This window comes from Silurus meridionalis, chromosome 15 (assembly GCF_014805685.1).
Source record: "Silurus meridionalis isolate SWU-2019-XX chromosome 15, ASM1480568v1, whole genome shotgun sequence".
Taxonomy (NCBI): domain Eukaryota; kingdom Metazoa; phylum Chordata; class Actinopteri; order Siluriformes; family Siluridae; genus Silurus; species Silurus meridionalis.
Genome location: NC_060898.1, coordinates 7,569,199 through 7,582,519, shown reverse-complemented (window position 1 = coordinate 7,582,519; position 13,321 = coordinate 7,569,199). Strand labels below are relative to the sequence as shown.

General features: G+C 34.2%; 1 protein-coding gene across 6 annotated transcripts in view; it reads left to right on the top strand.

Moving 5' to 3' along the window:
* Positions 1-6,174, top strand: part of kcnt1a (potassium sodium-activated channel subfamily T member 1a) — a 34,959-nt gene extending 28,785 nt beyond the window's left edge. For 2 of the 6 annotated variants that reach the window (XM_046868576.1, XM_046868581.1), the window contains 9 exons: positions 520-654; positions 736-847; positions 992-1,117; positions 2,431-2,514; positions 2,986-3,114; positions 3,756-4,068; positions 4,247-4,309; positions 5,325-5,409; positions 5,647-6,174. In XM_046868576.1, coding sequence (XP_046724532.1) covers positions 520-654; positions 736-847; positions 992-1,117; positions 2,431-2,514; positions 2,986-3,114; positions 3,756-4,068; positions 4,247-4,309; positions 5,325-5,409; positions 5,647-5,716 — 1,117 coding nt within the window. In that variant the 3' untranslated portion in view covers positions 5,717-6,174. The remainder of the gene's footprint in view (positions 1-519; positions 655-735; positions 848-991; positions 1,118-2,430; positions 2,515-2,985; positions 3,115-3,755; positions 4,069-4,246; positions 4,310-5,324; positions 5,410-5,646) is intronic. The other 4 variants (XM_046868578.1, XM_046868580.1, XM_046868577.1 and 1 more) reach the window with 4 other exon arrangements.
* The last annotated feature ends 7,147 nt before the right edge of the window (positions 6,175-13,321 follow it).

Genomic DNA, 13,321 nt, shown 5'->3' with positions numbered 1-13,321 from the left:
TTTTCACCCGAACACAAAAACAGTTTTTCTCCCTCAGTTTTGTTCTTTCCACTTCCCACTCACTAGCTAATTCTCTTCCCCATTACACAACAACTACCAAATGGTACTTGGTAAACAGATTTAATATAGTGTAACCCACGGGTCACCAACCTTTTTGAAACTGAGAGCTACTTCTTAGGTAACATTAATATGAAGGGCTACCAGTTTGATAGACACAGTTTTCAGTTTGATCTGAAATAACATGTGAAGAATGTGAAGAAACTGATCATGTTAATGATTTCTCATAATAAGTATCAACAATGATTTAACAAAGTAGGAAACCACGTTGGTGACCCCTGGTGTAACCTTACCTGTGATTGTAATATGTAATGCAATCTCACCACACATATGACAAAAAAATGGGTTTTTGCTATTATTTAACAGGTTGGACACATCATGGGTATGTGTCCAAGATTATCAATCTCTTAAATTGCTTTGATGCAGGAGCAAAATCTGATTGGGTATTTGTCTGATTTACAGCTTGGATAGCTTGTTACAGTGTGGTGTTTTGTATGCTGATAACCTGGTGGTGGTGGATAAAGAGAGCACAATGAGTGCTGAGGAGGATTACATGGCCGACGCTAAAACAATCGTCAATGTTCAGACCATGTTCAGGTGAATTTAATCTCAAAAGCCTTTTACACAGCAACATCAATAATAACCACAACAATAACAATAATAATAAACACTTTCTAGGTTGTTCCCTAGTCTCAGTATTATTACAGAGCTGACTCACCCGTCCAATATGCGCTTCATGCAATTCAGAGCAAAGGACAGCTACTCTCTGGCTTTGTCCAAACTGGAGAAGGTGAGCAAAGGTTAACTCATACAATAAAAAGATTATATAAAAGTGTCTTGCTTAAAAAAATCTTTTGAATAAAGTACAGTGGAAGTTCTTCTTCTCTCTTGCTCCTACATTTGAATTCTGTCTGTGTGTGCATTTATTTTGGAGTGTGTATGTGCGGGTTTTCTTCAGAAGGAGCGTGATAAAGGTTCCAATCTGGCCTTCATGTTCCGTCTGCCATTCGCCGCCGGCCGAGTATTCAGCATCAGCATGTTGGATACACTCCTCTACCAGGTGTGAGTTTTTAACATAATAGAGTGTTTTTGTATTTATGTGAGAGGCCAAAAGAGAAATACACACTGTGAAATCTAATTATATATGTGGTGTACTGATTGGTCTGACATTGAAAAGTGAAGGCAGCGAAATTCTTGGTCTATAACATAAAAATAATTAAATAAATAAATAAATAAAGTAATACAAATTTTATATAGGAATCTAATAGAATTTACGAAATAATATTAATAGAAAATATTCAGTGATATACAGTGGTTCCCCTGGACCTTTCTAATACCCCCCACGAGTTCTGAAAATCCACGAATTTTGGACAAACCCTATGCCTCTATGGTACCTTAGTGAATTCGTCTAGACATTATGTCACTTTAATACAATAATGTGTTTTAAAAAACTTTAGGAAATTTGTTAGTGAAAATATAGTTTAAAATATTATTCCTAACATTCCTGAACATTTGGTTCCGCTGCGGATTCCAGCAAATTTAAGGATAATCCGCAAATTTCTGTTACCATAATTCGGACTATTAAGCGCAACCATATATAAGCCGCACCACTGAATTTGACAAAGATTTCTATTTTGAACATAAATAAGCTATAAGCTAAATGTCTATACTGAAACTAATGAACTTTATTCAACATATTTGTCCGTGGCTATGTTTGATAGAGTATTAAAAACTTAAAAAAGATTAATGTGAGGTTTATTTAGAACAAATGAAAATGTGCGATTATTATATATATATATATATATATATATATATATATATATATATATATATATATATATATATATATATATATATATATATATATATATATATATATATATATATATATATATATATAGTGGGGCTGTCAATCGATTAAAATATTTAAAATAATGGAAAGATTAATTGCAATCAAATATTTTAATCGATTGACAGCCCCACTATATATATATATATATATATATATATATATATATATATATATATATATATATATATATACACACACACACACACACAAACACAAGATATTTATCTTTTTTATTTTTTATTAACGCAGTTTATTATTTCTTACATTTGTGGACATAAACAGTTTACGTTTTTAAAACATTTTTAAATAAAATGCCTGCTTGGTTAAATAAGGAACAAAAGAGTATTTCAGATACACTTATTATATTAAATAAATTAAGTAAAATATAGCTCTGAAATGTCAGTGTCTGCTATAGCACAATCATCAGTCAGAAGGCAAAAAGAACTTTCATGGATTGGATTGTTTTGAATGTTCAGTTCTAATGTGCTGTCAGGTATATTTTTGTTTCATTTGTTTGTTAGTGTTTTGTGAAGGACTACATGATCTCAATTACACGTCTGCTGCTTGGCCTCGACACCACACCTGGATCAGGATACTTGTGTGCTGTGAGTCACCATTACCTGTGTTTGTCTGGAAATGTGAGTGTGAAGATGATTTGTGGAGAGAAGTGTGTAAATTATTGCTTTTATTGCTGTAGTTACTGCAAGGTACAAATCTGTATGAATGTGAATTGGACGGAATGTGTAAAATGTATACCTTTCATAAAGTTTAAATGTGTAAAAAGGTACACAGAGCAGCAACATAAGGGGTTTGGGTAACAGTGTTTAAAAGGGACACCGTATATAAAAAATTCCTGTCATGCCTACATCATTCACCCGATTTCGACGTAAATCCTTGCAAATGTTTTTCAAAAATGTCATCGCAATATTTCTTTTTATAATTTGTAATAAATTGTGTGCTGTATCTGTATGTATGTACACACACACACACACACACACATATATATATATGTGTGTGTGTGTGTGTGTGTGTGTGTGTGTGTGTGTGTGTGTGTGTGTGTGTGTGTGTCCATTTAGATGCATGTACGTGAGTGTGACCTGTGGATCCGAACATATGGAAGACTGTTCCAGAAGCTTTGCTCCACAAGCTCTGAGATCCCTTTTGGAATTTATCGCACCGAATCCCACATGTTCCTGTCATCTAAGGTAAGACAGAAAGACAGACACACACACTCACATACACACACATACACTCATCAGTTAAATGTACTGTATTTATTTTTTTTCCCATACTTAATGTTCACATAATGTGTAACAATCCACGTGCAAAGGTTTATAAAACACAAATATGCTTGTGTTTATTTTCAGCATACTTTTAAATACTACCAAAATCTCTAAGAAATGCTATTTCTGCTATTAGCTTGTGGTTTTCTTAAAATATCATAAAACATGTAAAGTTATTGTATCAAATAGAACAAATCCATTAATTTTTCAAAAACATATGTATATCTGATATCTGTAAATGAGTAAAAGCAATTTTTTACTAGCTGAGAGTAAAAGGAAGCAAAGTCGGACATGATTTCAAAGAATTCTCCCCTGTCAGTCATAGTGATCCTAGCCTATTATGGACATTTTTGTGTTTAAGAATGTGAAAGAGAGCAGGTAGTGTTTTATCATAAACTGATAACGTACTTATACTCTCCTTGATCCCATAGTGGGGTCAAGGATGGAAACAGAAAGTGAACCATAAAAGTAGAAACTAAGTGACATTGACCTTTGCTAATTGGTGTATTATTTTATTAAATCTTAACATTGGTTAATTGTTTTTTCTATTGTTTTCTTTTAAGTCCCAAGGATGCACAGAAGGATGGGCAGACACCAAGGACAAAGGCGAGGAGCCAAAAGTACTGATTCATAGTTTTTCAGGAAGTGACCAACCAGAACACTCAGTTTTGAGAAGGAAGAGCATGCACTGGACAAGGCGTCTGAGTAGGCGGGCCATGAAGAGGGGTGACTCTACTTTGTTCTCCACCCAGATCAAACATGGAGTGTCTCGGCTCTCAGAGAGGGCAGAGTTAACGGAGCTTGTCAGGCATCGTATGCAGCACCTAGGCCTACACACAGGATTCAGTAAATACATATTGAAAATGCCCACTACCAGTAATTGATTTTGTTTTATCAAAAACTAATATTAATTTTAGAAATCCAAACATAATTGTAACACTAATTTTGCAAATTTTGCATTTGTGCTTTGTTCTCCATCTATCAATTCACTAACTTGTTCTCTTTCTTTTTCTCATTTTCCACTCTCTTCAACACTGTTTGTTCCTTTCTGCAGAAGATGTCACCAATTTGACAGCCAGTGATGTCATGAACAGAGTTAATTTAGGTTACTTACAAGGTATCATATTTTTAAACATTGTCTACTTTTTAATAATATTTAATATTGTATAATTGTATCAGAATACCACTGAACAATTATTTATAGCGTTATAGCCATTCTCGGTTTGAACCTCCATTCACCATAATGACTGCTAGGTACAAGTATCTGTAGTTCTTTGCTGTGTGTGTGTGTGTGTGTGTGTGTGTGTGTGTGTGTGTGTGTGTGTGTGTGTGTGTGTGTTGAAACCATTCAACAAAATCAAAAAGTGAAACAGAATTGCATCAAAACAAATTGCCAAGTTGCTCTGAACTGTGACTGCCTACCACAATTACTATGCCTTTAATGTCTATATGCTCACCTATCATATATTATATATCATATTTGATATATAATATTTATATTTGATATATAACATTTATAATATTCTATATCAGAATTGAATACTAATCTAAAGTATACTTTAACAAATGAAATGATAAATAATAAAAAAAATTACAATAAAATAAATGTAATTAGACATTAAGCAATTTAAGATGAGAAGAGTTTGGAGATAGGGCATGATAACAACTGGATAACAGTGGCAGCAAAGATGGCCTGGAGCATCACACCACTAAATAATATCCAAGCTTATACAGTCCTTGTAGAGTGTCACATCAATGTAGAGTACCATGGTGTTGATATGCCAAAATAAACACTAAAAGAAGGGCAGTTTTCAAAGACATCAATTTAAGTTTGGCATCTTGCATAGGCACATAAAGAGGAACAATAAGAAACTCCAGTGCAAAAAGTTGATGTCTATAAAATCCCAGCGAAATGTGTTTAGCAGTCGCCTTTGGCGTAAGATCTGCTGCTATTTACCAATTATAAGTAATCTGTGACATCTCTTCTTCTTCTTCTTTCGGCTTCTCCCATTAGGGGTCGCCACAGCGGATCATCCAAGTAATCCGTGACATCTAAAAAGTATAAATATGATCATATCAAAATACATTTTACTTATAATCGTTACAGATTGGATGTCTAATTGTTGTTGCAGGTGAGCTGAATGACCAGCAGAACTCTCTCTCCTACGTGCTAGTTAATCCCGGCCCTGACACTCCTCTTCAGCTACACGATGTTGTGTATGTACCAAAAATATTCCCATAGCTAATGCTGGCACAATTATTCTCTAAATGGGAACCAAAGCTTCTGGAAGCCATATTTACTAATGATATTTTTGTTACATCCTGGATTTAGAGGAAAAACACAATAATATTTTGGTTTTATGGCTTTCCAATACTGCAATAATCTGATTAACTGTCAGATAAATTGTGTTTATGTTTAAACCTGATGAAAAAAAATATTCAATGTTCTGACAGGTTCCTGATTCGGCCAGATCCTCTTGCTCACATTCCAGATGAGAACACAACTCGGACAAGTCAGAGTTAAACCCCATTTAAGATTGCCCTGAAATTAATTTTTACAAGTTTAAGTTTGGAGATTTCTGTAAATTGTTGGGTCTTTCCTATGGCACCAAGACGGAACTTCTCAGTCAAACCAACTCCAGCTGGTCCAACTGTTTACTCTGTTTCAGAACTATAAATATAAGTAAACTATAAATAGCCTTTCTTTTTAGTTTTTGAGGAAACAATGTTATGTTTTTTAGGAAACAATCGTAATATGTATTCTGTCAAAATGGCAGGATGGGTACATAGTCATATGTCACATATAGTCACATTTGTTATTAGTATTGTTATATAGGTCATGAGTCCAAATCCCAGCAAATGAAACCAATAGCTTAAGCAACTAAGACACAAAGGTTGACTCTGCTATTTGTCAGGTTTTGTTTGAAGAAAGGTATATGTTTAAAAGCTGAAAAGCATTATTAAACAGTATTGTGCCAACCATTCGGCCATCTTGAGTCTACTTAGCCAAATAATGATTAGCATTAATGTTTTGAGAACTGCTTGACTAGGGAATTTTACATTACCAATGTGGCAATTGACAATATCAGATAAATTTTTGGTAGTATGATTCTTAGACCTGAAACTGTGTACACACATCTATTTAAACTCTCCAACACCTTAAAACTGTTTTGAACTGGTCTGGAAAAAGATGGTGATATTCAAATGACCGCTTCGTGATTTCATTATTGCTTTTGAAGTGAAGTTTATTAGATGACCAGCAGAGGTCAATAAAGCTAACATTATTCTCAGAAGTTTAATCAAGAATTAGTTCAATTTGTACTGTGACCTCATTTAAAAGTCTGCAGCATGTCTAGGATGAGCAGATGGATACAGATATTTATATTTATATTTACAAATATTTATATTTATATTATATGTCTGATATGTTTACAACTATAGTCTGATCAGTAGAGGGCGCCGAAGAGTTTGGCTTCAGGACAGAAATCAGGACCTTATTACCTCATACTACTGCCTCCAGTGTTAGTAAAGAATATAAAATCGATATAATGACTTGATACCGGTCAAATGTTTGGACACACTTTCTCCTTCGTTGTTTTTTTTAAAAACATTGTACATAAATACTTAAGACATCCAAATTTTGAAAGAACAGATATGGAATTATGTAGTATCTTTTTATTTAAGATTGTCAAAAGAAGCTGCATTTAGTTTTTAAGACAGCTGGGCAAACTCATGGCATTCTCTCATTAGATTTACTCATCTGATTGTCAACTAGATCTGTTTTAAATTTATGGGTGTACCATGTCAAGAGATAATTAGTGAAATTTTAAATGAAGTCAAGCTCCTAGCCTTTCTACTAATTATTTAGACCATCATTTGAATTGTGCACAGAAAGTGTGGGTACAGAGTCAATCTGCTTTTGGGCCAAGAAATACAAGGAATGGGCATGAGATCAATAAAGCCCAAATTTAAGCTTTATGGTTCTAACCATGTCATTGATAGATGTGGAGAGGGTAAACGGACGGCTCTAGAATTCATGCCTCCAACTGTGAAGCACGGAGGAGGAGATGCTGTGATGGTGTAGGGGTGCTTTGTTGGTGACCCTGTTTGTGTCAAAATTGAGGGCACACTTACAGTAACCAGCATGGCTATCACAGCATTTTACACTGACATTCCATCTGGTTTGCAATTAGTGGAGTCATCATTTATTTTCCAACAGTACAATGACCCGAAACACCCCTCTAGTTTATGTAAGAGCTATTTGTCTAAGAAGTAGAGTGATGGATTGCTACAGCAAATGACCTGGCCACAATCAGAGAATGAGTGAGAGCATGCCAGTGTGTGGAAAGCTGTCGTCAAAACATAAGGTGGCTTCTTTAAAGAATCGAAAATATAAACCATATTCTGGCTCATTTAACATGCTTTTGTTTACAACATAATTTCATATTTATTCATTCATAACTTCACTGTATTCCGTTTAAATATACAAGGTTGAAAAAACATTGAATAAGAAGCTGTGTCCAGACTTTTGACTGGTGGTATATATATACTTGACATAGAGCATGAAGACAAAATATTCTTATAAATGTTTTAAAGTAGTTATGGTGTTTTAAATCACGTAAATCATCAGGACACCGAATGAAACTTTTGCTATGTTTCCACATGGACGGTTTTAATTGCCGGATATGTGCTTCATGGCAGATTTTGGTGCTTGATTTGAGAGTTCAGTAAAATAAATGTTTAGTGATTAAAAATTATTTTTTTGGTTTAGTTTATTTTTTTTATATGTATATATATCTGAGTAAAGAAAGGACATTGTAATGAATGTCTGTTAGGTTGAAAGTTTTCATTTTGCATCTTTTATATTTATTTAGTTCTATTTTCAATAGAAATGGTCAAACAGAAATGTGCGCTGCATTAATCACACATTAATAAAATTAGTGATTAGTGTTGTTAAAATGAATTTGCGTTAATTTTGACAGCCCTAATAAATAAACATATTTATTATTATTATTATTATTATTATTATTATTATTATTATTATTATATAAAGAATGGTGACAATATAGCCAGGATAAGCTGATCTTAAATCAGTGTATAATCTATGATTCTTTCTGAGGATTTGTTATTAAGTTATCATATTATCATTATTATTACTGTTATTATTAGTAGTAGGAGGAGGAGTAGGAAAAGGGGAGTAATATTATTCATTATAATTGACCAGCTTCTATTTTTATTATTCTTGATCGTTTCAAATTGATCATTATGAAATGGGTAAATGTTTCATTATTTTTGTCTTTTACTTTGGAAGGGGAAAATATTTTCTTTTCTTAGTTAATGTCTGTTTTTATCTACATTTACATGCATAAAACAAAAAGTTTGGCATATGATATTTATATTTGTAAAAGATTCTTTTGTGTTGTTAGCATAGTTTTAGCACTCATTCAGTTAATTCATGTAATTAATTGTGCTAATTAACGGTTGTTGATTTAAGGAGCTATTTGTACGGTTAATCAAGACACTTTGCTCATTTCTAAATTGTAACATTATTGTCGATAATAGAAACTATTACTAAAATAGTTATAGTTACTAGTTGTGGATTACTTACTTTTACTTACAGTTTACATTTTTTGACCTGCAAAATATGAAACAAACATATTACTGTAATAGTATTTGTTTTAGGTCATAGGTTATGGTCATAGTTTAGTTGATAAATCAGTAAATAAAATGAGAACTTTATTAATTTAATGAGTTTATTAATTTAGTAATTGATGTTTAGAAAAATATTTAGCATATAAACTCATTAATCTATTCCATTTAACAATAAAGAGGGCATAAATCATAACATATTTATAAAGTTTTATGAGAACTCACTGCTAATCAAAATTAAAATCTTTTTTTTTTGCAATTCAAAAGCCTCCTATTAATGTTTAAAATGGCCTTCTCAAGATATTGGTTAAAGGTTTCAATGTTGCACTATAGTGCCACCATCACGCCAGCTGAATCCCCCTATTTAACATATGGGTTGTTCTGCACAATTAAGGAAGGATAAAGCAAAAATGAAGTCTGAGCGAAAAAACAAGAGTTCCAGTACTGTACCCGGAGCCCTAATTATTTAAATATCTTACAAGTGAACTACAGAAGAAATCTTCTTGTTTATTTTGCATTTAATTCTTTAATTGGTTTATGAAGAAATGGATTGAACTTATTCAAATGAAAAGTAAGAATCCTACATGTAGGTCCTTTTGAGAGTCAAATGCCTTAAGATGAACTGATGTTTTGATGACATTCCTGGTATTTATGTTATTTATTATTGGGTATAAGATGAATCTACAATATAAATTGTATAACTCCCTGTTATAAATAAAGAAACACTGCAGACATGTGTAACATTTGTGATTTTGTCACAGACTCAAACGATTTTGTTTCTCCTCAAACAGTAGCATTCCATAAAGAATTCCTTGTAATTTATTCTGTATATACAAATACAGTGGCATAGAAATCTACAAACACCAAGCAAATTTACAAAAAACAAAGCATTTAAGGAATGACAAGGCACATTGTAGTGCCTGTCTCATTTTGCATAGTTCAAACTAGCACTAAACAAAATACTGTATACACTGTATCAATTACAAATTGACAAACTTTTGAGGCTTATTTCTGGTTTTGTTAAATATTACGTAATACTAAGTCATAATCATATGACAGATTTTTTATATAAGGTAGAAAGGACATTACTCATAATTTTACAATTTAGTGCTCATGTTAGTTCTCTCTCTCCAGTGTTCTGTATTGTTGAAAGATTTATAATCACACTCTTGACATCACCAAAATGAGGATGGGTTCTTCTTTTGAGTCTGGTTCCTCTCGAGGTTTCTTTCTCATAACATCTAAGTTTTTCCTTGCCACAGTCTCCATGGCAGCTCATCAGGGATAAATAAACATTGTTCACCTTGACTGTTGATTTCTGTAAAGCTGCTTTAAGACAATGTCTGTTGTGAAAAGCGCTATAGAAATGAACTTGACTTGACTTGACTTGGGTAATATTTGGCAGGACCAGGACTCGGAGAAACATAAAAGACAGACACACTTTAGCCACAGTGAATAGAAATTGCTTCAAAGTGTTCAAATAAATTAAATCCAAAAATAAATGTAAACCGTAACCCAAAATGTTCAGTGAATGAATCCATATAAATAATGCAATGTTAAAATATCATTCACAAACAGAAGCACAACTTACTTGTGACCATGAGGACTGGCTTTAGCTACATTATACATAAAGCAAGGAAGCTAAGGTGGTTTGGCCTTCTGTTATATTCATAAGAAAATTTAAATACACTTTAAATGTCAATATCAAATCTAAACTAATTTAGGATTAAGGAAAATATATACTATTGCAGATTAGACAGATTATTGCACAGTGCTTTAGGCTGTCCACAATAAAAGGCCACTATAAAATGTGCAGTTTTACTGTGTTGGGGGTCCGGGGGGTATGAAAACCAGTCAGAATCTGGTGTGGCCACCATTTGCCACCATCTTGCCATGCAGATGAGCTTCCCTGAGACTGTTTGACAGTTTGAGCAGAAATTCTTTGAATATGCAAACCGATTGTTGCAGCAGCTGTCCGGGTGGATGGTCTCAGACAATCTTGGAGGTGAAGATGCTGGATGTGGAGGTCCTGGGGTTACACGTGGTTGTGAAAAAAACGCCTTCTCCAAAAGCGCCTTTGGAGACGGCTTATGGTAGAGAAATGAACATTCAATTCGAGGCAACAGCTTTGGGGGACATTCCTGCAGTCAGCATGCCAAATGCACGCTCCCGTAAAGTTGTGACATCTGTGACTTTGTGCTGTGTGATAAAACTGCACAGAGTGGCCATTTATTGTGCAATAATCATGCTGTCTAATAAGCATCTTGTTATGCCACACCTATAAGGTGGATGGATTATCTAGGCAAAGGAGAAGTGCTCACTAACACAGATTTAGACAGATTTGTGAAAAATATTTGAGAGAAATAGGTCTTTTGTGTACATAGAAAAAGTCTTATCACTTCAGCTCATTAGAAATGGGGGCAAAAACAAAAGTGTTGCGTTTATAATTTTGGTCAGTATCATATTTATCTATATAATATCACTGACATTTGTTTATTAGATATTTATATAAAAATATTATTAGTTATTCCACTTTTTGCTTTCAATGTGCTGCACATATGCACAACCGAAAAAACAAACGAAACTTAAAAACCCTCCCTGGCGCACACAGTATTTACTGAAAAAGTATATAATTTCATTTCAGGTCAAGGCAGAGCATTACAGCATTGCAGCAATGCCAAGCGAATGGATCTAAGTGCCTCTTCCATAATTCTCTGTAAACCCCTCCCACCTGCACACACACACTCTTTTGCATGTAAGTTTCGGTTGACAGGTCTGAGCAAGAACATGAGACTGCAGGGTATGTGAATTGTGTGTATATGTGTGCTTTCGACTAAGTCTAAGATTTGTGCTATGGCTTAATTGAACCGTTTATCGAAACCAAATGTGTGGAAGGAGAAACAAGATAAACACAACACTTTCCCAGTCACACGCTTGTACACGCACACCCACCAGAGAACAGAATCACCAGGGTGGGTGAGAAACACTTAGATACCTCCTTGTTCTCATGCCCTTACATGCCAATATTTCCTAAAATATGATGAAACTTTGCAATGAACACTGCTATCATTCATTCATCTATCCTAGGAAATTTCCCCCCTGCCAGCACCAGCTGAAAAAGACAAAAAACACCAAAAATGCATTAATATACAAAACTTACTGAGGATGGTGTGTACCAGCTGAATAAAATATATGCGCAATGTGATGAACAGAAATCATCTTAATGATGATACATAAATGAGCTCAGAAAGAATAGCATGCAATCAACACCAGGAGGGCTAATGTAGACTCTTGGGAAAGCACATGCTGATTCCCAGGTAGCCACATCCCAGGTTTTCTGAAGTGAGGTGTCTAAATAATGTTCATAAAGAGTAGACATTAGGTGCACGGTTGCATGTTACAGTACAGGCTAGGCAACCAGCCCATCTAAAGACTGGGCCAGTTTCTGTTTGGACAAAAGGAACCCCTGTGTCTTTCCTCCATGGGAGAAGAACAGTTGGTCTAAGGATCGCATGGCCACCACCTGGCCTAAGGCAAACCTTGAAAAGCATATGTTTTTAGGGGCAATGGGAACATGAACATTATGATGATCACAGATAAATCACCATAAACATGCCCTGTGGTTGCATGGTTTGTACATGTACATGGCTTGTACATGTTGCATAGTGTTTATATCTTTCACTATTACTTTACTAAAAAGGAAAGTTTTTAGCAAGCAAAAGTCTTATCCTAAATCTAGAAAAGGAAACCAAATGTAAAAAAAACCTGTCATCCTGATTCCGAACTAAGAAGTAAGTATAACAGAGCACTTTGTATTGGAGTCCATTAGGGAACAAACTTCTCGGGCAGTAACTGTTGGAGTCTGACAAGACCCTGAACCTCAAAACATCTGGCAGCCAGCAGCAGAATTTTAAGGTTGTACCGGTATAGTATTGTCATTAGGCACTTCTGATCTGGTACACATCCAATATTTTTGGTTGTAAAGCATCCTGCTGACAGCTCCTGTTCCATAGGGGCATCCTAAGCAAGAGCCATTTATGGTGGAGGAGCTGTCTGAAGGAGTACTCAGATGTCTGCCAAGGGTCTGTTGTAGGCACTGTTACAACAGAATTAAACTGTGGTGAAGTGAAGTTGCCACACAAATGTTGTATTTGGCTGCAGTGGGTTTGAAATCTTGAAATCAGCATTTTTATTTTCTTGTGGTTTTATATACAGTATATATCATGATCTTTTGAGGAAAATAGAAAAGAGCATCACTACACTGTTGTCTTGTAGCATTACATAAAAATATTAGTACATCTGAATAAAGAACATGTTATAAACAAAAACAAACAAACAAAAGCACTCATATATTTTAACATTTTAAGAACTTAATAGCTAGCTAGTAGCTTAATAGCTAGAAGAATACCCTGTATTTACCTACTGTATATTATATTACATTACATAATGTAGTATGTTGCAAAGTATGTTTCAATCAAAA